Here is a 25,304-nt window from a genome sequence, read left to right as displayed (position 1 = left end):
CCTTCTGCAGCATCCCTGCCTCCTCTACACTATCGACCCCTCCACCTATCTTTGTGTTGTCTGGAATAGGACATCATGCAATCAGCAAACATGTCCAGCACTAGCCTTTTTGATGGAGGAAAGGCTATTGATTGAGCAACTAAAGAGGGTCCAACCTTGGATAGTGAGTGAAGGATTCCTGTAATGATACTTTGAGACTGACGTGACTCCCCTTCAACAATAAAGCAAAGGTCGTGTCAATCAGACTTTGGCTGCAAAAAGATATGAAGACAAGAGTTGGACACAATAGTCAGAAATAAAGAAAATGAAATGTAACCCAGTTAAGAGCAGAGGTAGAAACTGTTCACAGTATTCTAGTATCTTGTATAGTTTTAGTGAGACTTGCCTATTTTGATACTCCATTCCCTCTGAAATAAAGGCCAATGTTTTGTTTGCCTTCCCAATAGCTTCTGAATTTATATGCTAACTTCTTGTGATTCACAGATGCGGATGCTCCTCTACAGTTTCCTACATTATATTCCATATATCGGATTTTTTCCCACTCTGTGTTCATCCTCACCACTTGCCTTCCCATTTATTTTTGTGTCATTGTGAACTTGATTATAGTACTTTCACTTTCCTCATCCAAGTCATAGTATATATTGTAAGTAGTTATGGCACAGCATTGATCCCAGTGGAACACAAATAGTTACAAATTGCCATCCTGCCATCCCACCCTTGTTGAAACTCTCTATCATTTGTTGGTTATCTAATCCTGTAATCCATGATAATATACCATTCCCAAGTCTATGAGTGCTTATCTTGTTAAGTTTTATCAGCAGTAACTTATCAAAATCCAAATATATTACATCTCTCATTCCTCTTTACCTATCCTACTTATTACATTCTCAGAGCATTCTAATAAATTTGACGGGCATGTTCTCCCCTTCCTGAAGCCACTCTGCTTGATTATAGTATGAATTTCTAAATGGTTCACTAATGCACCCTTTATTATAGCCTCTAATATTTTCCCAATGACAGATCTTTAGCTGACTGGCCTATAGTCTGCTGTTTTTTGTCACCCTTTAGTTTTGAATAAGGGTCTTATTTGGAAGTTTGCAATAGTCTGGAATTTTTGCAGAATCTAAGTATTTTTGGATGATTATTAAAAGTGTATCCATATAGCTACCTTTGTGGCTACTTCCTTCCTAGGATGCAAACCATCAGGTCAGGAGACTTATTGGCTTTTAGTCCATTAGTTTCCCCAGTACATTTTCTCTGGTGATAGTCTTGGCATTTATTTCCTCCCCACCTTTTTCCTCTCAATTCAATATTTTTAAATGCTATTAATGGCCTCTCATGTGAAGAGGCTATTCAGCCCCTCTGCCATTTCTTGGTTCCTTGTGATTAATTCTCCAGCCTTGTTATCTACAGGGCCTATGTTCACCTTGCCTTCTCTTCCTTTTTTATATATTTAAATACGTTTTTGCCGTACACCTTAATATTGCTTGTTAATCTGACCAAATAAATTATTTTCTCCCTCTTTATTTGTTTTTGTCTTTTCTTTTGGCTTTTAAAACTTTCCCAATCCTCTGATTAATCATTAATCTTTGCCATAGTATGTGTGTTGTTGTTTGTGTTTCAATTAGATATTCTCTTTAACTTCCTTGGTCTATACCCTTCCTCACTGGGATATACCTTTGGTGGGAATCATTAACAATGCTATGTCTACAATTGTTCATCAACAGTCTTATCCTCTAAAATCCTTTCCCACTCCATTGTAGCCAATTCTGCGTTTATTCCTTTGCAAATGCCTCTATTTAAATTTAGCACCATTATTTCCAACCGAGCTCAAGAATGAGTTGAGGGTTCCATCAATGTCACAGATCGTCTGAATTCTGATTGTTATACATGAGACCCTCTATTCCACAGTGAATGAAGTGTATATTATGGAGGTCACTGCGAGTTGCCTGTGCCAACACTTCCATTGAAGATACAACAAGAGTATTAAAACACTCCCTGCCAATGGAGGATAGACATCTTCAGGAGGTTTTAATGCCACTATTGACAAATCTTTGCTTTCCTTCATGATTTTCTTTTCTTGACTCTCTATTAATAAAATAAAAACTATTTCTATAATTTGTTTATGAAAATTATTATGCTTGTATTCTCAAAACAAATTAAGCGTGCATTCTATGAAGACATTTTTAATACACTTTAGTGTACTTACCATCTTCATATTTCTAACCCAAAAGTGCTATCAGTTGATTACCTACCGCACAGGGACTGCAGCAGTTCAATAAGGCAGCTCCCTATCATCTTCTGAGGGCAGTTAGGAACAGACAATAAATGCTGACCAACCAGCAAAGCCCACATCCCACAAATGACTTTTAAAAAATTAGTCCTGAGTTGAATGATGAGAATCCATGGTTTGTTCTCTGTTATAAAATGGGGAATAGTCATACAATAACAGCATGGTAATTCAAATTCAGTTTGAGTTGCTCACTCTGCAATGTATAAATGCATTCCATTTTCTCTGTTTTTCCAGGTGTATAACCGTAGATATGGAAGAGGGTTTTGTCCCATGTTCTATAGCTTTGCTTTGTATTCACCTGAAAACTATATGGAGGAATAGCTGCTCTGCTGCTCTTGTATGTATTCCACAAACACACGCTCTTGCTTTATGTTGCTTTCCTTAGGCATTTCATGAGTAGTTGGTTCAGCGCTTGATATAGGTAAAAACAAGGACTGCAGAGGCTGTAAACCAGAGTCTAGATTAGAGTGGTGCTGGAAAAGCACAGCAGGTCAGGCAGCATCTGAGGAGCAGGGAAATCGACGTCCTGATGAAGGGCTTTTGTCCGAAACGTCGATTTTTGTGCTCCTCAGATGCTGCCTGACCTGCTGTACTTTTCCAGCACCACTCTAATCTAGACTCAGCACTTGATATACCTATGATTCTGAATTTTATTGACCACCATTTTCAAAGAACAATATGGCACAGGAACAAGCCCTTCGACTCTCCAAGCCTGCGCCAACCCAGTTTGTCCATTCTTCATGAAAGCATTGGGACATGGTGTTAGTTCATGAAAAAAAAAATCAAAATTTAATGAAGCTCATGATGTACATCATTGCTGTTTACATCATGTGCTGGCAAACAAAAATGCTTGACAAATAAATTTTCTCAAGCATTGAAACATAGAAATTAGGAGCAGGAGTAGCCCATTCGGCCCATCACACCCACTCCTGCATTCAATGTTATGGCTGATCTACTATCTCAACTGTACTGATGCTGTGTCCCCATAGTCTGGAATCTCTACGCTTCACATAAAATGTTTATGTCCAGTAAAATTATAAATATGCATTCTTATTTCTCAGTTTCTGAGAGCTTGGGTCCAAATTTTATCACTATGGTCAAGCCCTAATCAAGCTAACATCAGCCATTCTTAACTAAGCTAAAGATTTATAAATTTACAGTCAAAGGTGTACAGCTTCCACTTAAGAAAAAAATGCAAATGTCAATGAATCTTGAGTATCATAGAATCATCATAGAATCCCTACAGTGTGGAAACAGTCCTTTGGCCCAACAAGTCCACACTGACCCTCCAAAGAGTAACCCACCCTTACCCATTACCCTACTCTATTACCCTACATTTACTCCTGCCTAATGCCCCTAATCTACACATCCTTGAATGCTGTGGGCAATTCAACAAGGCCGATTCACCTAACCTTCACATCTCTGGATTCTGCATATCTGCATATTTTTTCCATTCAGGATATACATTCTTCAGACTCTATCTTCAGAAACTGTTTTACCTATTGAATTCGAAATTGAATCATTTGTGTGTTTGTTTTCAGTTATATACTGCAGGCTCAATACTCCTATCAACTTTGATTGTTTTTGCTGTTAAGCATTACTGGGACACAACAGGTAGGTTACAGAGATATATTGAAGAAATTCTACAGCCTTTTAATTGAATGCATGACCTTTTTAAGAAAGGAGAGACATATAATTGAAGTGATTATGAAGTTGAAAATAATGTTTTTAAAATTGTTCAATGATGAAATGCTGATGTAGAATAAGATAAACAATTGAACAATTGAAACCTTAAAACAGTTAAATTTGAAAGAATATTAAATTTGTTCTTCACTTTCAATTTGTTTGCTTTCAGTATAAATATGGCCTATACCTTTATAAATGCTATTTTTCCTTCAAACTGATGCAAAATACATTTTATTCAGATATAAATGAAGATATTATGATTGATAGACATGTGGGTACATGTAAGGATTTTATTCAATTATATTTATATTATATGGAAGCTTAAGTTTCTTTGGAATTTAGTATATTTTCACTGACCTTGACATGATAACCCATATTCTATATCATGCTCTATACAGGAGCATAAGAAATAGGAGTAGCAGTGTGCCATGCTGGCCCTTGAATGCCAACCCCACTAATCAATTAGTTTGTGGCTGATCTGTTACATCATTTCTATCTTCCCCACACTTCCCCATATCCTTTCCAATGTTTAACTTCAGGAAATCAATCAACCTCAGTTATGAATACATTCGGTGATTAGGCCTCCATATCATTGTGGTGGAGAATTCCAAGGGGTCACCACCCCTTAAGCAAAAAGATTCCAGTCTCTAAAATTGCCTTTTATTCTGATACAGTGTCCTGTGGTTCTGGACTCACCAGCTATGGAAAATGGTATATCCACTGGTTCCTCATTATCTATTCTGCCAGATACATGCTAGATAGAAGACAAAGAGGTTGCTGAAATCATGAATGTACAATTCTGTTGAAATTACCAGCAGATGTAATGATGTATAAGTTTGGAAACCCTGCTATGGCAGCTCATGCTATTGAGATAAAGAAATATTTACCCTGCTGAAGTCCATGGATGAAATTTAATACACTACACACACTACCACCTCACTCAACACCACCCCTGCCTCCCCAGTGGGTTCTGAGGTAACAAGGGTCATGGGGTGGGGAGACTCCACATTGGATTTCCTGCTGCCCTCTGATTAAGTTTGGATCAGGAGAATTGACAGGACACTACTTCTCTAGGCCAGTTGAGTCCATTAAGTGGGCATCAGGGATGCTATTCAGTAAATTGTATTGATTAGTCAGTGGCCTGTGGGCATTTTGTGACTGAACTGGCATCAAAATTGGGCTCCTTTGAGAATGATTGACTTAATTCAGCTGACAGTGGAAACTGAATGCAGAACATATCTGAACATTACAGCTAAGCTATTCACTGCTGCATCAGAAAATGAGCAAGATTTTATTTAATTGAGGTGGTAGAAAAGTCACGAAATGATTTAAATAACATGATAAAAATATTTTTATTTTCGTAATAGTTTTCAAATATGCCTTGACCTTTTTAGATGAGGATGATTACTGATTGTATTAAACATGCCACCCGTCTATAAGTGATTGTGCACGTGTGTAAGTGCCAATTACACAGCACGCATCTTCATTCCGTGTATGTTTGCATGCCAGAGCACACTAGCGTGTTATAAAGCATTAACTGTGATTCAGAAAAGCAATTCTAGTCAATTGAGCTTTGTGTAATTTGATAAAACGAACAGTAGAAGACACTATTGCTCTTTTACACTCACCTCAGTATTCAGCTGAAATTTAATCATCTATGAACATTTTCCCATATGCAGCTACTTTAAAGTCCAGTGAGCACATTAGCCCAGTAGGATTGTGATAGTCATACCTTTTTGTAATATTAATGTCGACTTTCTAACAACTTATACTAAAATGTTGGTGTAATTGGTTGATTGCAGTGCTAACAATTTATCTTCCCTTTTCCTGAAGGAGCTGATTCATGCTAGGATAAGGTTCCAAGGTAGCAGGCCTCTCCCTTTATTATTCACATTGCCCCTCATCAATACTGCCTTTGTTATGCCTGAGTCCAAACGGTAACAAAAACAGAAGTTGCTGGAAAAGTTCAGCAGGTCTGGCAGCATCTGTGATAAGAAATCAGAGTTAATGTTTCGGGTCCGGTGACCCTTCCTCAGAACTGTACTTGTTTATAAGTTATTTGATACGGTTGACATTGCGAACTAAAGTGATGCTGTTCTTGCTAACTTTAGGCGAGCATCTTTCAGCAGGACGACAGGAAAGGAAGTATTAGTGATAGCTCTGCCTAGAGTGCTATTATTTCTCCCTACATAAGGTTTGAACTTGGCTCCTAACCATATGAGGAAAGAAGCTGCAGTTTGGGCTGATGAAACTTTGTTATTATTTATTTTTAAATGGAGTCAAGGAAATGAAAAACTTGTTTTTATATTGTGCCTTCCATGACAGCGAGTTAATTACTTTCAAAATGTATAAGATCTCACAAACAATGGCCAATGCCCACACAATCAGTTTTGATGATGTTGGTTGAGAGTTGAGGGACAAACAGTGGCTGGGGGGCAAACAATGGCTAAGGCACCACAGCAAACTGCCCCAATGTTCCTTAAAGAGAGCCCAGCTGAGAGCACAAATGGTGTCTCGGCTTAACATCTCACCAAAAGTTGGTACTGGTGACAATGTGGCACTTCTCCAGTGATGCTTTAGAGTGCTAATTGAAATTTTATGCTCAGGACCCTGAAATGAGACTGTGGTGGAGTCTCATTGAGGAACTAGATTCATTTACTGATCAAGCAATATAGGAGCATTTATTTGCAATTAACATCTATGTTAGATTTGAAAAGGAGAAATGGAATATGGATTTAAAGAGCCAATTATTGTTCCAAGTATCTTTAAGGGATCAAGCAGATGCAGGCAACAAAAAGCCTGGTCAAAACTAGTCATGGGTGAAACAACAGGTGAAAATGAGAAGTATGCAAACAATTTATTACATTATCTACCCTAATTTCTGATGAGAATGTCAGCTATCATGTACTGACAGTGCTGTTGTATTAGGATACTCCAAGATGTCGATGCAGCAATAATGAATATTTCACAATCAAGAGGTCAAGTGAGTTAGAGGGGAGCTTAAACTGGTTGTATTCTCCTGTACCTACTGCTTTTTCTCGGTTACAGTTTGGAAAAATGCAGTTAGAGAACTTTTGGCAAAGTGCTGCAGTGCATCTTGTACATGGGACACTTTGTAGCCTCTATGCATGATGTTAGAGGGAGTGAATGTTTATGGTAATGGATGGGACATTAATCAAGTGGGCAACATTTGTTATGACCAGTCCCATTCTCACTTTATTGCAGTTTTAGAGGTGATATCCCAAGTTGTTAAGGGTCCAGATGAGGACAGATGAACTGGCTCCACTTATTTAGTTACCCATCTCTGGGTTTGTTAACATAAGGTAAATTTTTTAAAATCCCTTTCCATGTGGATACCTTTCCTCCAGAACAAATTAACTTACTTTTTAAAAGAAGACTTTTTCTGAGTTAATGAAAGAGTGAGTTTATTATGTAAAAACCTGATTTTAAAAAATAAGCAACACACATACACGCATATTAGAAAGAAGTCCAAAAAAAAGTTAAAAGAAATATGCAGATGAGTCTGGGTTCTGTGAAAAGTAGGCAAGTTGAGCAGTTTATTTGGAGATGCTTGGCTTTTCAGGTTAGCTGGAAGGCTTAGTTCTGTTTCCTTTTGACTGCACTTTCATTTGATTTGTGGTTTCCAACAAAAAGAGTAAGGAATTTCCTAGATTTTTTTTACCAGTAGTGCAGGGGTGTCTAGTATTTTATCAGCTATGACTCTTACAGTACACACCTTTGCCCATTGGCACACACACATCAGGATTGAACTGGCCTTTCACTCCAGGAATAAAGCAAAACCATCTTAACAGGCACCATGTATTCAGCTGGTTCACTAAGGTTCCTGTAGGAAAGGAAATATGTTTTCCTTACCTGGTCTGACTTATGTGACTCCTGAAGCACAACAATGTGCATGACTCTTAACGATCCTCTGGGCAGTTATGAATGAGCCAGTGGCACGCTCATCCCATGAATGTATAAACAAGTAAATCATACTGTCCATGAGATTACAGACTTTGATGGGAACAGTCTATAAACTTATCTTCCCATGAATTCATATTTCTGGTTTCACTCAGCTGTAACATCTCCTGACCATTGGGTGTCTTCCTCCTCTGTCTCCTAAGAAGTCCCAAATCATCTTTCAGCACTAAGACCCAGTCTGCCTCAAGGACAAAAGTTTTTCAGAGTCTCTAGATTGCTATGGATGCATCCCTTCAACCAGAGGTCATACTCCCAACTGCATTACCCAAATTTCTGCTGCCCACTCCAGCCTCAGTCTTTCACAATCTCTGGAAATACAAATCTTCTTAAAGTCGTTGGGGCTCTTTAGGCCATTAAAAATTGTCAGTGAGACTTGGATGCAGTAGTCCAGTCCCTGTTTCTGACAGATCTCATTTTCACTGGGAAAAGGGATAGTCCATGACTCACACATCAGGAAAACCTGAACTCAGCTAAGTCAAATGGTCTCAAAACAGACCTCATTTTCACTGCGGCAAGCATCTTAACCCAGAGTGAGAGTCACAATTTTCTTAGAATAGGTGTAAATGCTCTTGAAGGGAAATAAGATCTGCAAAACTGTCATATCATGATTTTATTTAAATCCCTAGCCCTATAAAAAATTCTAAGAATTTGCGAGGTGGCATCTATGTACACAAGATCAGATCGTTGCAGTTCTATGACACAGTTCTGATACAGCAACTGCTTGTAATAAAGATGGTGTTACCGGTACAGGGTTGGAACTCCAGAATGTCACCCACGATGTTTTACAAAGTCCGGCCAGGTCATAAGACTGTCAGAAATCTTGAAATGACACAAACGGTTTTCAGGGCTTTTTTTCAGTTGGTTATGTGTTTCTTTAACTGCTTGTAAGGTTTGTCTATTTTGATCAATTTGGGAATTAGTCATTCATTAACCTTTAACAATGCAGACCAGTGTAATATTCTGATCATGATGGTTTCAGTAATTATCTGTCAGAGTGTGAGATTAGAGCCTGTCTGCCCCCATGGAAATGGCTGCTGCCTTGAATACAGTGGTGTAGCGTCGCACTGAGTCAAGAAAGCACAGCAATGACTCTACTTCATTAGAAGGCTAAGGAGATTTAGCATGTGCACAACGACCTAACAATTTTGGAGACATGCCACAGCACGCATCCTGTCTGTATGCGTTACAGTTTGGTATTGTACCTGCTTTGCCCCAGACCACAAAAAATTACAGAGAACTGTGAACACAGCCCAGTTCAGCAAGAAAACTGACCTTCGTTCAATTGACTCCATGTACACTTCCTCCTGCCTCGTGAAAGCAGCCAACATAATCAAAGACCTCTGCCACTCTAGGCATACTCTCTTCCACCATATTCCATCAGGTAGTAGATACAAAAGTTTGAATATACCAACAGATTTAAGAACAACTTCTTCCCTGCTGTTATCAGTCTTATGAATGTATCTCTCATAAGTTAGAGTTGATCTTTCTCTTCATCTTCTCAGTGGCTGTGACACTATATATTATCATTATTTTATCACTAATACTTGGTTGCATTCTACAAGCAATAATTATGTCAGCAGGGTATCCCTAAATTCATAACTTATTGAATCATAAATCTCGAATTTAAAGGACAGAAAGAGAATATTTGACCCAATATGTCTGTACCAGCTCCCGAAACAGCTGTCAAGCTGGTCCCATTCTCCAGCCCTATCTCCATCGTCCTCGAAATCCATCACTTTCAAATATATATCCAGCTCTCTTTTGAAACCCCCTATGAAATCCACCTCCACAGCTCTCCCAGGCAGAGCATTCCAAACCCTAATAACTCTCTGAGTAAAGACATTTCTTCTCATCTCATTCCTAGCTGTCTTGTAGACAATCTTGAAATTGTGACCTCTAGTTATTGACATAGCAATGAGTGGAAACATAATATCCTTCTTTACTCTGTTAAAATTATTCATAATTTTGAACACATCAGTAATATGACCTCTTAATTTTCTCTGTTGAAAGAGAATAAGCCCAATTTCTCCAATCTTTTCCTGTATCTCATTCTTGGTATTGTTCTAGTAAATCTCCTTTGCACTCTCTCCAGGGCTTTACCATCCTTCCTTGAATAAGATGCCCAGAACTGAACACAATAATTCAATTGTGGCCTGACCAATGATTTGCAGAGGTGCAGCATCATCTCCTTGTTTTTACGCTCTGTGTCTCTATTTATAAATCCTAATATCCTCTTAGCAACTGTTTCAATTTGCTTGGTCATCTTGATAGGATTATGCACTTGAACCCTGATATCATTCTGTTCCTGTGCTCCCCTCAAGGTTGTACCATTAAGCCATATTGACTCTCCATTGGGTTATTGTTGGCATGAGTTGGCATACATTGGCAGGAACCTTAAGTAGCCTTAGAGCATGAGTTGACAATGAGTGATGTTCTCACAAAGAGTCATACAAAATATTAACCCTGTTTCTCTCTACAGATGCTGTCATAACAGCTGAGTTTCCTTAGCACTTTCTGTTGTTTCATAAGTTGGCATTAAATCAGTATGGGGGTTATACAGAGTCATGGAGACATAGAGACATAAGTTGAAGCTAAATTGACATGTGGTTACAAGGGCTCATGAGGGATTAGGTCATGGATTGACATGGAGATTATATGGACAACTTCAGGCTGGATGTGGGATATATTGGCATGAGTTGGCATGGATGGAATATAGATACTTTGGATGGAAGGATGAAAGCTAGAGAACCTAATATTTAACAGAACAATTAAGACAAAATGTTTTAAGCAGCATGCCACCATGTCTGACAGCACCTGCAACTACCTCCACTTTGTGCCTGAGGGTGCTGGGTCTGTCTACGTTCTGCACCAGCACCCCCACCAAGGATCCTCCATTTGCATGAGTTCCTCCTGATGTGCGTTTGGTGAGTCAGGGATTTCCTGACTCCCATCTCTGCTCCCTGACTTCAGAACAAAGGTCTGAGCCAGAAAGTCTGTCTGGGGCATTTACAAACAAAGTACTGGAGATACTCAGCAAGTTTGGTACCATCTCTGGAGAGAGAAATAGTTATTTTTTTCAAGTCAAATCTGACTCTAGAGCTGAAGGGAGGTAGACCTATGAAAACAGCATTTTGTGCTGTTGAGATGGGGAGTGAGAGGCAAAGGGCAGGAGAAATGAAGTGACAAAGATGCAACAGAATAAGAGACAAACAGAGTGGTGATAGTAACGAGGGGGGAGGAGTAAACAAGGTGGAGATAGAACAAGAGAGAGAAAAACAGTTGAGTGGATGAAGGAATGGGAGTTTTTGTGGACCTGGATGGTGAGTAGAAGTTGTTACATCTCCTGCAATTACATGAGAAGCTGTTGAGGGAAAATAAGGATTCGAGGCGAGGGAGTTTAAATGAGGAGGTCACAGGAGGAATGATCTGTTTGAAATCTTGACAAGGGAAGGGAGGAGACAGGGTTTAGTGGTGAGATTCTGCTGCCATTGGCAGAAATGGTGCAGGTTCATCCTTCAAAGATAGAAGCTGGTGTGGTTGAAAGTAGGGACAAGATGAATGTTATTATGGTTTTGTCAGTATGGGGAATGAGTGAGAGCAGAAATTAGGGGAATGAGTTGGAAACAGTGGAGAGTGCTGTAACAACAAATAAATTTCACCTGATCTGAAGGAGACTGCATAAGCTATTAATGGGCAGAAAATGTCTTAACAAACCTAATTTAATTAAGTAACTAAGTTGGTAGTTGAGAATGTCTATGGAAGTAATTTTAATGTCCGACTAAATGGCATTTGGTAAGATTCTACAGAAGAGATGATTAACTGAAATTAAAACTTGCAGAATTCAAGCCAAATATTTGTCAGAGTTAGGAAGTTGACTAAACCTTAGAAGATAGAATAAAAAGAATGGCTATGTACTCAGAGTACAAGAAAGTAATTAGTCATTGTTTGTCATGATCCCAATACTGGACAAGTCAGATCTAAGAATAAGATCTGATTTGATAAACGAGAAGTTCTGTTTTTTATTGTGGTGGTCAATCACTGAATATATTCACAAAAGATTACCAACATACTTTGAACAATAGAACATAACACTATATTCCACACAAAAACACAAACTATGCTACATTATGCAAGAATATTTTGAAATAGTCCTACTATAAATATGAGAAGAAAAATTAAATCCCTTTACCTCACAACAACGTTTTGGATAACCAAATGTCAATGAGAGGTCGCCCCCTGTTGGCAAGCTGTAAGTCCCTGTTCAACTGACATGGATATATTTGGTTGGTTTCCCTTGTAGTATATTCCTTTGTGTTCAATTGATGTTATTTTCTTTTCTTAATGGCTCTTCCAGAGACCATCAAACATCTTTAACTCACCTAAAAAAAACAAAAAAAAACTAAGAACAAAGAACATTACAACACAGGAACAGGCCCTTCGGCCCTCCAAGCCTGCGCTGATCCAGATCCTCTATGTAAATCTGCTGTCTATTTTCTAAAGATCTGTATCCCTTTGCTCCCTGCTCATTCATGTATCTGTCTAGATACATCTTAAGTGATGCTATCATTCCCATTCCTACCACTGCCACTGGCAACACATTCCATGCAGCTACCACCGTCTGTGTAAAGAACTTTCCATATATGTTTCCTGTAACCTTTTCCCCTCTCACTTTAAACTTGTGAACCCTAATAATTGAATCCTCCACTCTGGGAAAAATGTTTCTTGCTATCCACCCTGTCTACATCGCTCATGATTTTGTGGGCCTCAATCAGGTGCCCCCTCAACCTCCTTCTTTCTAATGAAAATAATACTAATCTACTCAACCTCTCCTCATAGCTAGTACCCTCCATATCAGGCAACACCCTGGTGAACCTCCCCTGCATCCTCTTCAAAGTATCCACATCCTTTTGGTAATATGGCGACCAGAACTGTACGCAATATTCCAAATGAGGCTGAATCAAATTTTTACACAATTGTAACATGGCCTGCCAACTCTTACTCAATACCCCATCGGTGAAGGAAAGCATACTTTATGCCTTCTTGACCACTCTACTGACCTGCGTTGCCACCTTCAGGATACAATGGACCTGAACACTCAGTTCTCTTTGTACATCAATTTTCCCCAGAACTTTTCCATTTACTGTATAGTTCACTCTGGAATTATATCTTCCAAAATGCATCACCTCACGTTTGTCCGGCTTGAAGTCCATCTGCCATTTTTCTGCCCAACTCTCCAATCTATCTATATTCTGCTACATTCTCTGACAGTCCCCTTCACTATCTGCCACTCGACCAATCTTAGTGTCATTTGCAAACTTGCTAATGAGGCAACCTACACCATCCTCCAAATCATTTATGTATATCACAGCAGTGGTCCCAGCATGGATCCCTGTGGGACACCACTGGCCAAACCTCCCTTTGTCTACTACTTTCTGTCTCCTGTTGCCCAACTAGTTCTCTATCCATCTAGCTAGAACACTCTGGACACCATGTAACCTCATCTCCTTCATCAGCCTACCATGGGGAATGTTATCAAACTCCTTACTAAATTCCATGTATATGACATCTACATCCCTTCCCTCATCAATTAACTTTGTCATCTCTGCAAAGCATTCTATTAGGTTTGTAAGACATGACGTGCCCTGCACAAAACCATGCTGCATATCACTGATACACCCATTTTCTTCCAAATGGGTATATATCCTATCCCTTAGTATCTTCTCCAGTAGCTTCCATACCACTGACGTCGGGCTCACAGGTCTGTAATTACCTGGTTTATTCCTGCTACCATTCTTTAACAAGGGGACAATATTAGCAATTCTTCAGTCCTCTGGGACTTCACCTGTTTTCATGAATGCTGCAAAGATATCTGTTTCAGCCCCAGCTTTTTCCTACAGGATAGATCAAGTGAATCCTTAGAAGAGTATAAAGGCAGGGAATATACTTAAGAGGGAAATCAGGAGGTCAAAAAGGGGACGTGAGATATCTTTGGCAAATAGAGTTAAGGAGAATCCAAAGAGTTTCTCCTTAATATATTAAGGATGAAAGGGTAACTAGGGAGAGAATAGGGCCCCTCAAAGGTCAGCAAGGCAGCCTTTGTGTAGAGCCGCAGGAGATGGGCGAGATATTAAACAAATATTTTGCATCAGTGTTTCCTGTGGAAAAGGGCATGGAAGATATAGAATATAGGAAATAGATGGTGACATCTTGCAAAATGTCCATATTACAGAGAAGGAAGTGCTGGGTGTCTTGAAACGGGTAAAAGTGGATAAATCCCCAGGACCTGATCAGGTTTACCCAAGAACTCTGTGGGAAACTAGGGAAGTGATTGCTGGGCCTCTTGTTGAGGTATTTGTATCATCAATAGTCACAGGTGAGGTGCCGGAAGACTGGAGGTTGGTTAACGTGGTGCCACAGTTTAAGAAGGGTGGTAAGGACAAGCCAGAGAACTATAGACCAGTGAGCCTGATGTCGATGGTGGGCAAGTTGTTGGAGGGAATCCTGAGGGACAGGATGTACATGTATTTGGAAAGACAAGGACTGATTAGGGATAGTCACCGTGGCTTTGTGCATGGGAAATCATGTCTCACAAATTTGATTGAGTTTCTTGAAGAAGTAACAAAGAGGATTGATGAGGGCAGAGCGGTTGATGTGACCTTTATGGACTTCAGTAAGGTGTTCGACAAGGTTCCCCATGGAAGACTGGTTAGCAAGATTAGATCTCATGGAATACAAAGAGAAGTAGTCACTTGGATACAGAACTGGCGCAAAGCTAGAAGACAGAGGTGGTGGTGGAGGGTTGTTTTTCAGACTGGAAGCCTGTGACCAATGGAGTGCCACAAGGGATCGGTGCTGGGTCCTCTACTTTTTGTCATTTATATGTTTTGGATCATTTGAATGTGAGCATAAGAGGTAGAGTTAGTAAGTTTGCAGATGACACCAAAATTGGAGGTGTAGTGGACAGCGAGGAAGGTTACCTCAGATTACAACAGAATCATGATCAGATGGGCCAATGGTCTGAGAAGTGGCAGATGGAGTTTAATTTAGAAAAATGCGAGGTGCTGCATTTTGGGAAAGCAAATCTTAGCCAGACTTGTACACTTAATGGTAAGATCCCAGGGAGTGTTGCTGAACAAACAGACCTTAGAGTGCAGGTTCATAGCTCCTTGAAAGTGGATTCGCAGATGGGATAGTGAAGAAGGTGTTTGGTATGCTTTCCTTTATTGGTCAGAGAATTCAATACAGTTGGGAGGTCATGCTGCAGCTGTACAGGACATTAGTTAGGCCACTGTTGGAATATTATGTGTAATTCTGGTCTCCTTCCTATTGGAAAGATGTTGTAAAACTTGAAAGGGTTCAGAAAAGATTTACAAGGATGTTGCCAGGGTTGGAGGATTTGAGCTATAGGCAGAGGTTGAATAGGCTAGGGCTTTTTCCCTGGAGTGTTGGAAGCTGAGGGGAGACCTTATAGAGGTTTATAAAATCATGAGGGGCATGGATAGGATAAATAGACAAAGTATTTTCCATGTGGTAGGGGAGTCCAGAACTAGAGGGCATAGGTTTAGGGTGAGAGAGGAAAGATAAAGCTGTCCAAAGCTGTGCGGGCCAGGTGAATTGACCATGCTAAATTGCCCGTAGTGTTAGGTTAGGGGTATGGGGTGGGTTGCGCTTCGGCCGATCGGTGTGGACTTGTTGGGCTGAAGGGCCAGTTTCCACACTGTCAGTAATCTAATCTAATATAAAAGATACATAAGGGGCAACTTTTTCATGCAGAGGATGGTACATGTATGGAATGAGCTGCCAGAGGAAGTGGTGGAGGCTGGTTCAATTGCAACATTTAAAATGCATCTGGATGGGTATATGAATAGGAAGGGTTTGGAGGGATATGGGCTGGGTGTTGGCAGCTGGGACTAGATTGGGTTGGGATATCTGGTTGGCATGGGCAAGTTGGAACAAAGGGTCTGTTTCCATGCTGTACATCTCTATGACCTTATGACTCTCGCTTCTCTCAGTAAGCTGGGATAGATCCCACCTGGTCCTGGGGTCTGGTCCATCTTAATGCCTTTTAGAATACACAACACTTCCTCCCTCCTTATACCAACTTGACCTAGAGTAATCAAAAATCTATCCCTAACCTCAACATCTGCCATGTCCCTCTCCTCAGTGAATACCGATGCAAAGTACTCATTAAGCATCTCACCCATTTTCTCTGACTCCATGCATATCTTTCCTCCTATGTCCTTAAGTGAGCCAACCCTTTCCCTCGTTACTCTCTTGTCCTTATATATGAATAAAAGGCTTTGGGATTTTCCGTAACCCTTCTTACTAAGGATATCCCATGACCTCTTTTAGCCTTCTTAATTCCTCATTTCAGATGGGTCGTACATTCCCGATATTCTTCCAAATCTTCATCTGACTTCAGTGGCTTAGACCTTATGAACGCATCCTTTTTCCTCTTAGCTAGTCTCATAATTTTACCTATCTCCCATGGTTCCCTAATCTTGCCATTTCTATCCCTCATTTTCACAGGAACATATCTCTCCTGAACTCTAATCAACCTCTCTTTAAAAGCCTCCCACATATCGAATGTGGATTTCCCTTCAAACAGCTGCTCCCAATCTAAATTTTCCAGCTCTTGCCAAAGTTTGGTATCATTGGCCTTCCCCCAATTTAGCACTCTTCCTTTAGGACCACTGTCATCTTTATCCATGTGTAACCTAAAACTTATGGAATTGTGATCACTACTCCCAAAGTAATCCCCCACTGAAACTTCAACCACCTGGCCAGCTCATTTCCTAAAACCAGGTCCATTTATGGCCCCTTCACAAGTTAGACTACTTACATACTGCTGTAGAAAGCCCTCCTGGATGCTCCTGACAAATTCTGCTGTACCCAATCCTCTAACACTATGTGAATCCCAGTCAATGTTGGGAAAATTAAAATCTCCTATCACCACCATACTCTTGCTCCTACATCTTTCTATGATCTCTCTACGTATTTGTACCTCTATCTCATGTTTGTTGTTGGGAGGCCTGTAGTACAGCCCCAACATTGTTACCGCACCCTTCCTATTTCTGAACTCTGCCCATATTGCCTCACCGCTTGAGTCTTCCATAGTGCCCTCCTTCAGAACAGCTGTGATATCTTCTTTGACCAGTAATGCACCTCCTCCACCACTTTTACCTTACTCTCTATCGTGCCTGAAGCATCTATATCCTGGGACATTTAGTTGCCAATCATGGCCTTCCCTTAACCAAGTCTCAGGAAGAGTAATAACATCATACTCCCGGGTACAAATTCAAGCCCGAAGTCCATCTGCCTTAGCTCCTATACTTCTTGCATTAAAACAAATGCACCTTAGACTACCAGTGCCTCAGCGTTCATCCTCCTCTTCCTGCTTACTCTTCCCCTTAGTCACTGACTTCATTATCTAGTTCCTTACAGGCTTTAATTACTACCTCCTTTGTGTCCACTGACCTCCTCATTTGGTTCCCATTCCCCTTCCACATTAATTTAAACCTTCCCCAACAACATTAGCAAAAGCACTCACAAGGACATTGGTTCCAGTCCAGCCCAGGTGTAGGCCATTGAATTTGTAATAATCTCACCTCTCCCAGAACCGGTCCCAATGTCCCAAAAATCTGAACACCTCCCTCCAGCACCATCTCACATGTCATGCATTCATCCTGAATATTCTATCATTCCTACTCTGACTCGCACATGGCACTGATAGCAATCCTGTGATTATAATCTTTGAGGTCCTACTTTTTAACTTGGTTCCTCACTCCCTAAATTCTTCGTGTAGGACATCATCCCATTTTCTACCTATATCATTGGTGCCTACATGCACCATGACAGCTGGCTGTTCACCCTCCCCCTTGAGAATTTTCTGCAATCATTCCGAGACATCCCTGACTTGTGCACCTGGGAGACAATATACCATTCGGGAGTCTTGTTTTCAACTATAGAAATGCCCTACTATTCTCCTTACAATTGAATCCCCTATAACTATAGCCCTTTCACTCTTTTTCCTGCCCTTCTGTAAAGCAGAGCCAGCCACAGTGCCATGATCATGGCTACTGCTGTGTTCCCCTTGTGAGCCATCTCCCCCAGTGGTATCCAAAATGGTATACCTGTTTTGGAGGGAGATAACCACAAGGGACACCTTCACTGCCTTCCTGCTTTTTCTCTGCCTTTTGGTCACCCACTGTCTTTCTCACTCAGCAAACCTAATCTGTGGTGTGACCAATTTGCTAAACCTACTATTCACAACCCTCTCAGCATTCAGCATCACGTATGCTCCAAAGTGAGTCCATCTGCAGCTCCAGAGCCGTCATGCCATCTAACAAGAGCTGCAACTGGACACACTTCTTGCATGTGAAGGAGCCAGAGACACTAGCTGTGTCCCTGAGCTCCCACATTGAGCAAGGTGAGCATAACACGGCTCTGAGATTTCCTGCCATTTTTAATCTTAAGCTTTACCTGAGTTGAGACTAAAGTTACAAAAAAGGAAAGATAATTTTTTTTACCAACTTACCTTAACTTACCAAAATCCACCGCCTGAATATATCAGCATTTTAAATGGTTTGCTTACCTCCCCAGCAGCCCCCTAGTCATTGTTCTCTCTGCCCTCAATGCAATTATAATGCTGACTTACGAATTAACTTGTATTCCTTGGTCCAACCCATCCATGCCGACCAGATAACCTAAATTTGGCCCATATTCCTCTAAACCCTTCCTTTTGGAATGCTTGCCTTTATTGGTCAGTGCATTGAGTATATGAGTTGGGCGGTCATGTTGTGGCTATATGGGACATTGATTCGACCACTTTTCTTCTACTGCATGCAATACTGCACGCATTTCTGGTCTCCCTGTCACAGGAAGGATGTTGCAAAACTTGAAAGGGTTCAGAAAAGATTTACAATGATGTTGCTAGGTTTGAAAGGTTTGAGTTATAGTGAGAGATTGAACAGGGTGGAGCTATTTTCCCTGGAGTGTTGGAGGCTAAGGGGTGACACTATAGAGGTTTATAAAATCATGAGGGGCGTGGATAGGGTAAATAGCGAAGGTCTTTTCCCCAGTGCGTGGGAGTCCAAAACAAGGGAGCATAAGTTTGGGGTGAGTGGGAACAGATTTAAAAAGGACCTAAAGTGCAACCTTTTCATGCAGAAGGTGGTGTGTCTTTGGAATGAGCTGCCAGAGGAAGTGGTGGAGACTGATACAATTACAGCATTTAAAAGGCATCTGGATGGGTATATGAACTGGAAGAGTTGAGTGGGAAGTGGGCCAAATGTTGGCAAATGGGATGAGATTAATTTATGATATCTATTTGGCATGGACAAGTGAACCGAAGACACTGTATCCATGCTGTACAGCCCTGACTTAATGAGTCTATAAATGTTGCAATTATACCAGCCTCCAGCACTTCCTCTGACAGCTTTTTCCGTACACGCACCACCCTCTGCGTGAAAAAGTTACCCCTTAGGTTGCTAGGTTCTAGACCTTTTGTTTTTAATAACTGCTAAGCTACTCAGGACCTCTTTCTAGACTAATTAGAGATGGTAATATACTTCCAGTTCCGGATAGTGAATAGCTTGGAGGGGAACTAGCCTTCCCATCTATTTATTAGACACCCGCAAACGTGGCTGGTCACCACATGTTAGAAAGTATATGTTGGCCTTGGAAAGTATATGGTTTGGATTTACCAGAATGTTGTCAGGGTTCCAAGGGTTAGGTTACAAGGAGAAAGGATCTGAACAAATCAGGTGCCCAGGAGAGAAGTTAGAAGAATCTGACTTTGTTTTTTTTCCTAAGCTAGAGCATTGAAGATTATGCACAAAAACCAGGTAAATGAAGTCAAGATACAAATCAGCAATGATTTTATTGAATGGCGCTGCAGCCTTGAGTGGCTGGATGCTGTGCTTTAAATCAAAGCTCTGAAATTTCGACTCCAATGCAAGCAGCTGCCAACGGGCCAGAATTGATCAGAGGATGCTATCTTTAACCATATTTTCCCCGTTTCTCAAGCAAAGTGCTCGGTTGTTTTCTAAAGCTGTTGGATAACATGTAATGAATGATTGCTACATTTTATCATATTTTGTCTTATATAAATGCATATATTTGTGACAGGATATAAATTAACTACGTTGTTCCCTATATTTTTAGAAATTGTTTCCACCACGGGTACAAATGAACATATTCCAGCTATGAATTCTTTGAGTCAAAATATTCAGTCAGATGAGACTGTATCAGAAGAAACATCGTTACCTTTAACTGCACCAGAATATCGTGATCCGAATGAGGCTGATTGACAGAGTAACAGCAACGAAGGCGGATTAATTTGTTCATGTTGAAAAAAAATTCCTGTGTAATTACTTACATCATTCCTTATTAGGAATATTTCTATATATTGCAGAGTGACATGATATCTGTAGTGAGGAAACAGGCCATTTAGCCCAGTTGGTCGATATCAATATTTCCGCCTCATACAATCTACAGTCCATCCTCTTTTACCTGCCTGGAAGCATAGCTTTCTACTCCCTTTTCCCCTCATATAATTATGCAGCATTCTCCAAATATATCTTTGCTATTTGCCTCAATTGCTCCATTTGGTAGCATGTTTTAGTTTCTATTCACTCTCTTGGTAAAGAGGCTTTTTAGAATTATTTGTTGGATTTATTGATGATTATCTTATATTTATGACTCTAATTTTTGGATCCCTGCACAGTTGGAAACACAGTCTCTGCATCATCCCCATTAAATCCCTTCCTTAATTCCAAACTCTACCAGGTTACCCCAAGCCTTAAGAGCCCCAATGTACCTCATCTTTCCCAACAATTACAACCTCTCAGTTCTGGGATATTCTTTATAAATTTTCCTTACATCTTTTTTATAATGTCTACCAGAACAATGCCCAGTTTTCTAAGTGTTATCTAATTAATGTTCTGTATAGATTTAACAGAACTTATCTGCTTTTCAGTGCCAACACTCTACAAGCCTACATTTGTGTCTTGTTTGCATTGTTATGGATGTGTTTCCCTGCATTGCTACTTAAACAATTTGTGACTGAAATTCTGGTTTCCTTTTCTTCAATTTAGATACTAATATGAAGATAGATTGTATATGGATTAACCTTTTAAAATTTATTTCCATCCTGTAAAGCTCTATGGCTGAGTTCATTAACAGAAGATGAGATTGTATATAGTATACTGCATCAGCTAGTGTAATTTTTGATTACTTGTCCACTTGAAATAAATTATGTGGTCAGATCAGTAAATGTAAATGATTAAGTAGTTCTAGGCTGAATAAGGAACATGGTAAATGTGATCTAAATCAAAGACCAGTTATAATTATTTCTTCTTGAATTAATTACTTTGAGGCAACCTTTGTTAGGAATCTAATGTTGCCTGTTTAAAAAGCTAACTGCTCCATACTAATTTTTTCTTTTAATTTCACTCATTAAGCATAATGCTTGTGTTGAATATTGTGATCTCTGCTATGAGTTGTAGAAACAATTCTCCACACCTAGCTAAATGATATTGAATTATAAATGATACTGATTCTCATGTATGCAGGATATGATTGTCAATCAGTTTGTTGTGAACTTTCTGGCTCTAAAAGAGTTAATGCAGGTAAGGAAAGTGAGTGGAGTTGACTTGACTGAGCAAAGCATATATAAATAATTTAAGATTTGCAAACATCACATTCTATATTTTAGTATGCGTGATCTTGGGTTTACATTGACACAAATTAACACAAGAAAGTTTGAGTGAAGTCCTTGACCTTCAAGTCTGGGATTGACCAAGAGCCTTTCTCATCAGAATGATAATCAGCAGTGTGAAGTACTCTTTTTACACCTTCAAACCATTTTAATGTGGCAACAAACCAACAGTTCAGTTATCTTCTTGAGAGCTTGTTTTTAAGAGCTTGTTAAGTGAAGTTTTGCATGTGTGTGTATGTGCCAACTTCAGCTTTTCCAGGACAAAGATTAATGTAGAAATAGTGTATTATACCACTATCAAGCTTGTATTGCCGTCAGGAACATTTTGTATGACAGCATGCAACATTTGGAATTTTAAATGATGTATCTGCAAAGTGTTGGTGCAGGATTGCTGTTTTGCCATCAGATGGCACTCACGCATTTAGCAAATAGTGACACTATAATTTGTTAGGTTATTATTTTATTTAGTAAGAGTTAGCAATTTTTGAACACTTTCCTCTTGACTGTTTGAAACTTAAACTCCTGAAAATTAGATGTGGGGCTTTGAATTCTTAGTTGCAGAATCAGGGATATAATGGTTTTGCAATTGAGGATAGTTAGGTAGTATAATTTTATGCGTTAATTTTATACAACAACAAATTGAAGGACAGCTCATTAATTGATGCAATCAAAACAAATCTGAATAAATATTACATGTATGATTTTATTCTATTTGTTGATGATTATTATTTACATGGAGGTACTTTGTTTTTCTGGAACTGTTGGTTTCAAACATTTCTCAAGCTAAAATTGATAGCAATTTCATAAATAAATTTCATATTAAATGCTGTTTTGTCAAGAAATTCCAGTCATTGTTATTAATTTCTCTTGTAGCCCACACCATGGAAATCCAATCAGTGGTAAAGTTTGTGCAATATTTTCTAAATGTATTTTATGCAATTTAATGTTTTATTGCGATCATTCCAAACAGTCTTCAGTGTGCCAGCAAATAAATTAATTTATTCTCAATTTTCACCCCTTTCTATTTGGATGTAACTCAAACTTCTGTATTTCACCCATGTCCTGTTTAGCCATTCATATGTGGCTTGGCTTCCTACATGGTGAGATGACATGCAGCAGGAGGCCGCCATCACTCCTGCCATCACTCCTGGCAATTGGAAGGAGGGAGAGAGCCTAAGACCAGGAGGGCAAAGAGATGCTATGATAAGGGTAGAAAAAAAGAAGCCCTAACTGTGATGGAGGGAATAGGTCAACAATCAGGGGGGGATTGGAGAAGACTGGCAATTGGGAGGAAAGGGGGTAAACGTCACCATCAGGAAGGGGCAGAGAGCCCTTGATTTATAAAGGGTGCAACAATGCTTCAATTTAAAGCATGGTTTAAAGCATCCCAACACAGGTGCCTGATTTAGCTATGTTCATGAAATGGCACACCTTTCCAAAGCAGGTCACATGGATGCTTCATGATTCACTAAAGATGCATATCTGGGGAGTTTGCTGAAGAGGGCATTGCATAGTAATCATGAGCAAGAATCTTGATTCTTTTTTAATTCCCTGATCTAAGATTAAATAAAGACAAAATTCCAGTACTCTGACTGGTCAGATAACTTAGCATTAAGAAGACCTCTCTGGTGTAAATATCTAAGTAACACAGCAGTTTCTGACTTAACTTATCAATCATCAGAATTGTCTATCTATAAACCTAAAGGGAAACTAACAATTCTCTGTCAAACAAAGACCTTTTATTTAAAAAGATATATTGTAACTATTAATAGTTGATTTTGCATCAGAGAATTTAGGAACTATATCAATGCACTAATTGGCAGATGATGAATGTATAATTTAGCTACATTGCACTGCAATTCAACATTTTATTAAAATTGTATTTCAGATGGTATGCAAGATCTAAGTCACTGTAATATATTTTGATTTACCATTGTGATATAGTATGTTAAAGAATTGTTGGTGATGCGTGAGAGAAACCTTTAAAAAATAACAAACAATATTCCGCCAAAGTAAATTGAGGGAAAGCGATATCAAAGATTCTAGTAGTTGTGTTGGCTTAAAATGAGTAATACATTTAACTGATTGTTATCCAACTTGAAGAGTATTTGTAAATCAGCAATTCGTATTAAATTTATTTTCCTGATGAACACCTGACAATTTGTGTCTCTTGTAATTACAATAGAGGTGCTACCCATTGATTTTGACACTTCTGAACTTTGTAAGCATTACATATTGTTGACCTTACAGAGCCAAAGTGATTGTGGATCACATGGATTGTATGTACATATATAAAAACTTGACACAGTCAATTCAAGAAACGTATCATGTGCTGAGTGATAATTGTTGGTTTTACCAATTTTTCTTTATACGTCAATAAATTTCATAAAAACAATTGCAAAATCATAAAATTTTACTTGTAGAACAGCCCCTAATCAATGATCCCAGCATCAGCAATCCCACTTTTTTTCCTTTCATGTGTATATAATGTTACATTTTAAAAACAAAATATCAAACAATAGAATACTATGTGTAGTTTAAGGCACTGGTAACCATAGGATAATTATAAATTCATTTTGAATGACAGATGCTTCATTCTTGATAATTGTTCCTTTTGTACAAGACTGGAGAGCTCCAGTCTTCATCATATGTAATACCTACATAGATAATAGATAATACCTGTGTGAGGTATCAGTTTGTGTATATAGGAAAGAAAACTTAGTGAGACATAAATGGTTATAAGTTAGTGGGAGATGAACTTGTCTAACTCTTTTTCACCAAATCTTCTGAGGAGTGGCAATCACCATCAGATTTTCACTCTGCTTGTATTTTCTTGTGTAAATGTGAAGCTCCATAGTTCTAATCAAGACATCCAAATTTGGCCTTTTTCAGAAAAGTGAAATGCACCTATTTTTGGAACCCCTCCTCTATCACAGGATCATTGGGGGAATGAAGGTGCTGTCATCTCGGACATTGTATGTAATGTTTGATTCCATCTGACTGTGTCAAGCTGTTTCTTGACTCCTCTGCATGTCAGCTCTCTCAGGTTTGGCATTAGGCCCCAGTTGTTGGTAAAGAGGATCTTGCAGGATCACCAGGGCTTGGTTTTGCTGTTTCTGGTGCTGAGTTTGATCATTTGGTCCATACAGTTTCATTCCTTTATTTAGATTTTGTCACAGTTTGGCTTGCTAGGCCATTTCAGAGGACAGTTAAGATCAAAACAAATTCTGTGGGTCTGGAGTCACATGGAGGATAGACCAGGTAAGATTAGATTTGTTTGTATTGGTGAACCAGATGGGTTTTTACAACAATCAGTGGTGATCACCATTGGCTAGCTTTGAATTCCAAACTTTACAGGATCAAATTTCACCACTTACTATGATAGGAGTCAAACTCATGTCCCTAGAATATTATCCTGGGGTTCTGGATTACTAGAGCAATGACAGTACCACTGTGCGACTGTCGATGCCTCCCTCATTCAATTGATTCACTTGTTTTATTTGAGCAAAACTGACTTGAAGAGGACAGTGTGCACATATTCAGCCTCATTCCTGTTGAAGGACTTCTGCTTCTCGGACGCTGCCTGACCTGCTATGCTTTTCCAGCACCATACTCTTGACTCTA

General features: G+C 39.4%; 1 protein-coding gene across 2 annotated transcripts in view; it reads left to right on the top strand.

Annotated features, from left to right (window-relative positions):
• The window catches only part of LOC140469203 (protein sel-1 homolog 3-like), a 104,931-nt gene extending 81,117 nt beyond the window's left edge, over positions 1-23,814 (top strand). Inside the window, exons 22-24 of one of the 2 annotated variants that reach the window (XM_072565543.1) lie at positions 2,528-2,630; positions 3,835-3,907; positions 20,126-23,814. In XM_072565543.1, the coding sequence (XP_072421644.1) occupies positions 2,528-2,630; positions 3,835-3,907; positions 20,126-20,271 (322 nt within the window). In that variant the 3' untranslated portion in view covers positions 20,272-23,814. The remainder of the gene's footprint in view (positions 1-2,527; positions 2,631-3,834; positions 3,908-20,125) is intronic. The other variant, XM_072565612.1, reaches the window with a different exon arrangement.
• Positions 23,815-25,304: the final 1,490 nt, after the last annotated feature.

The sequence above is a fragment of the Chiloscyllium punctatum genome, chromosome 1, assembly GCF_047496795.1.
Source record: "Chiloscyllium punctatum isolate Juve2018m chromosome 1, sChiPun1.3, whole genome shotgun sequence".
Classification (NCBI taxonomy): domain Eukaryota; kingdom Metazoa; phylum Chordata; class Chondrichthyes; order Orectolobiformes; family Hemiscylliidae; genus Chiloscyllium; species Chiloscyllium punctatum.
This window is presented reverse-complemented; position numbering and strand designations above follow the sequence as displayed.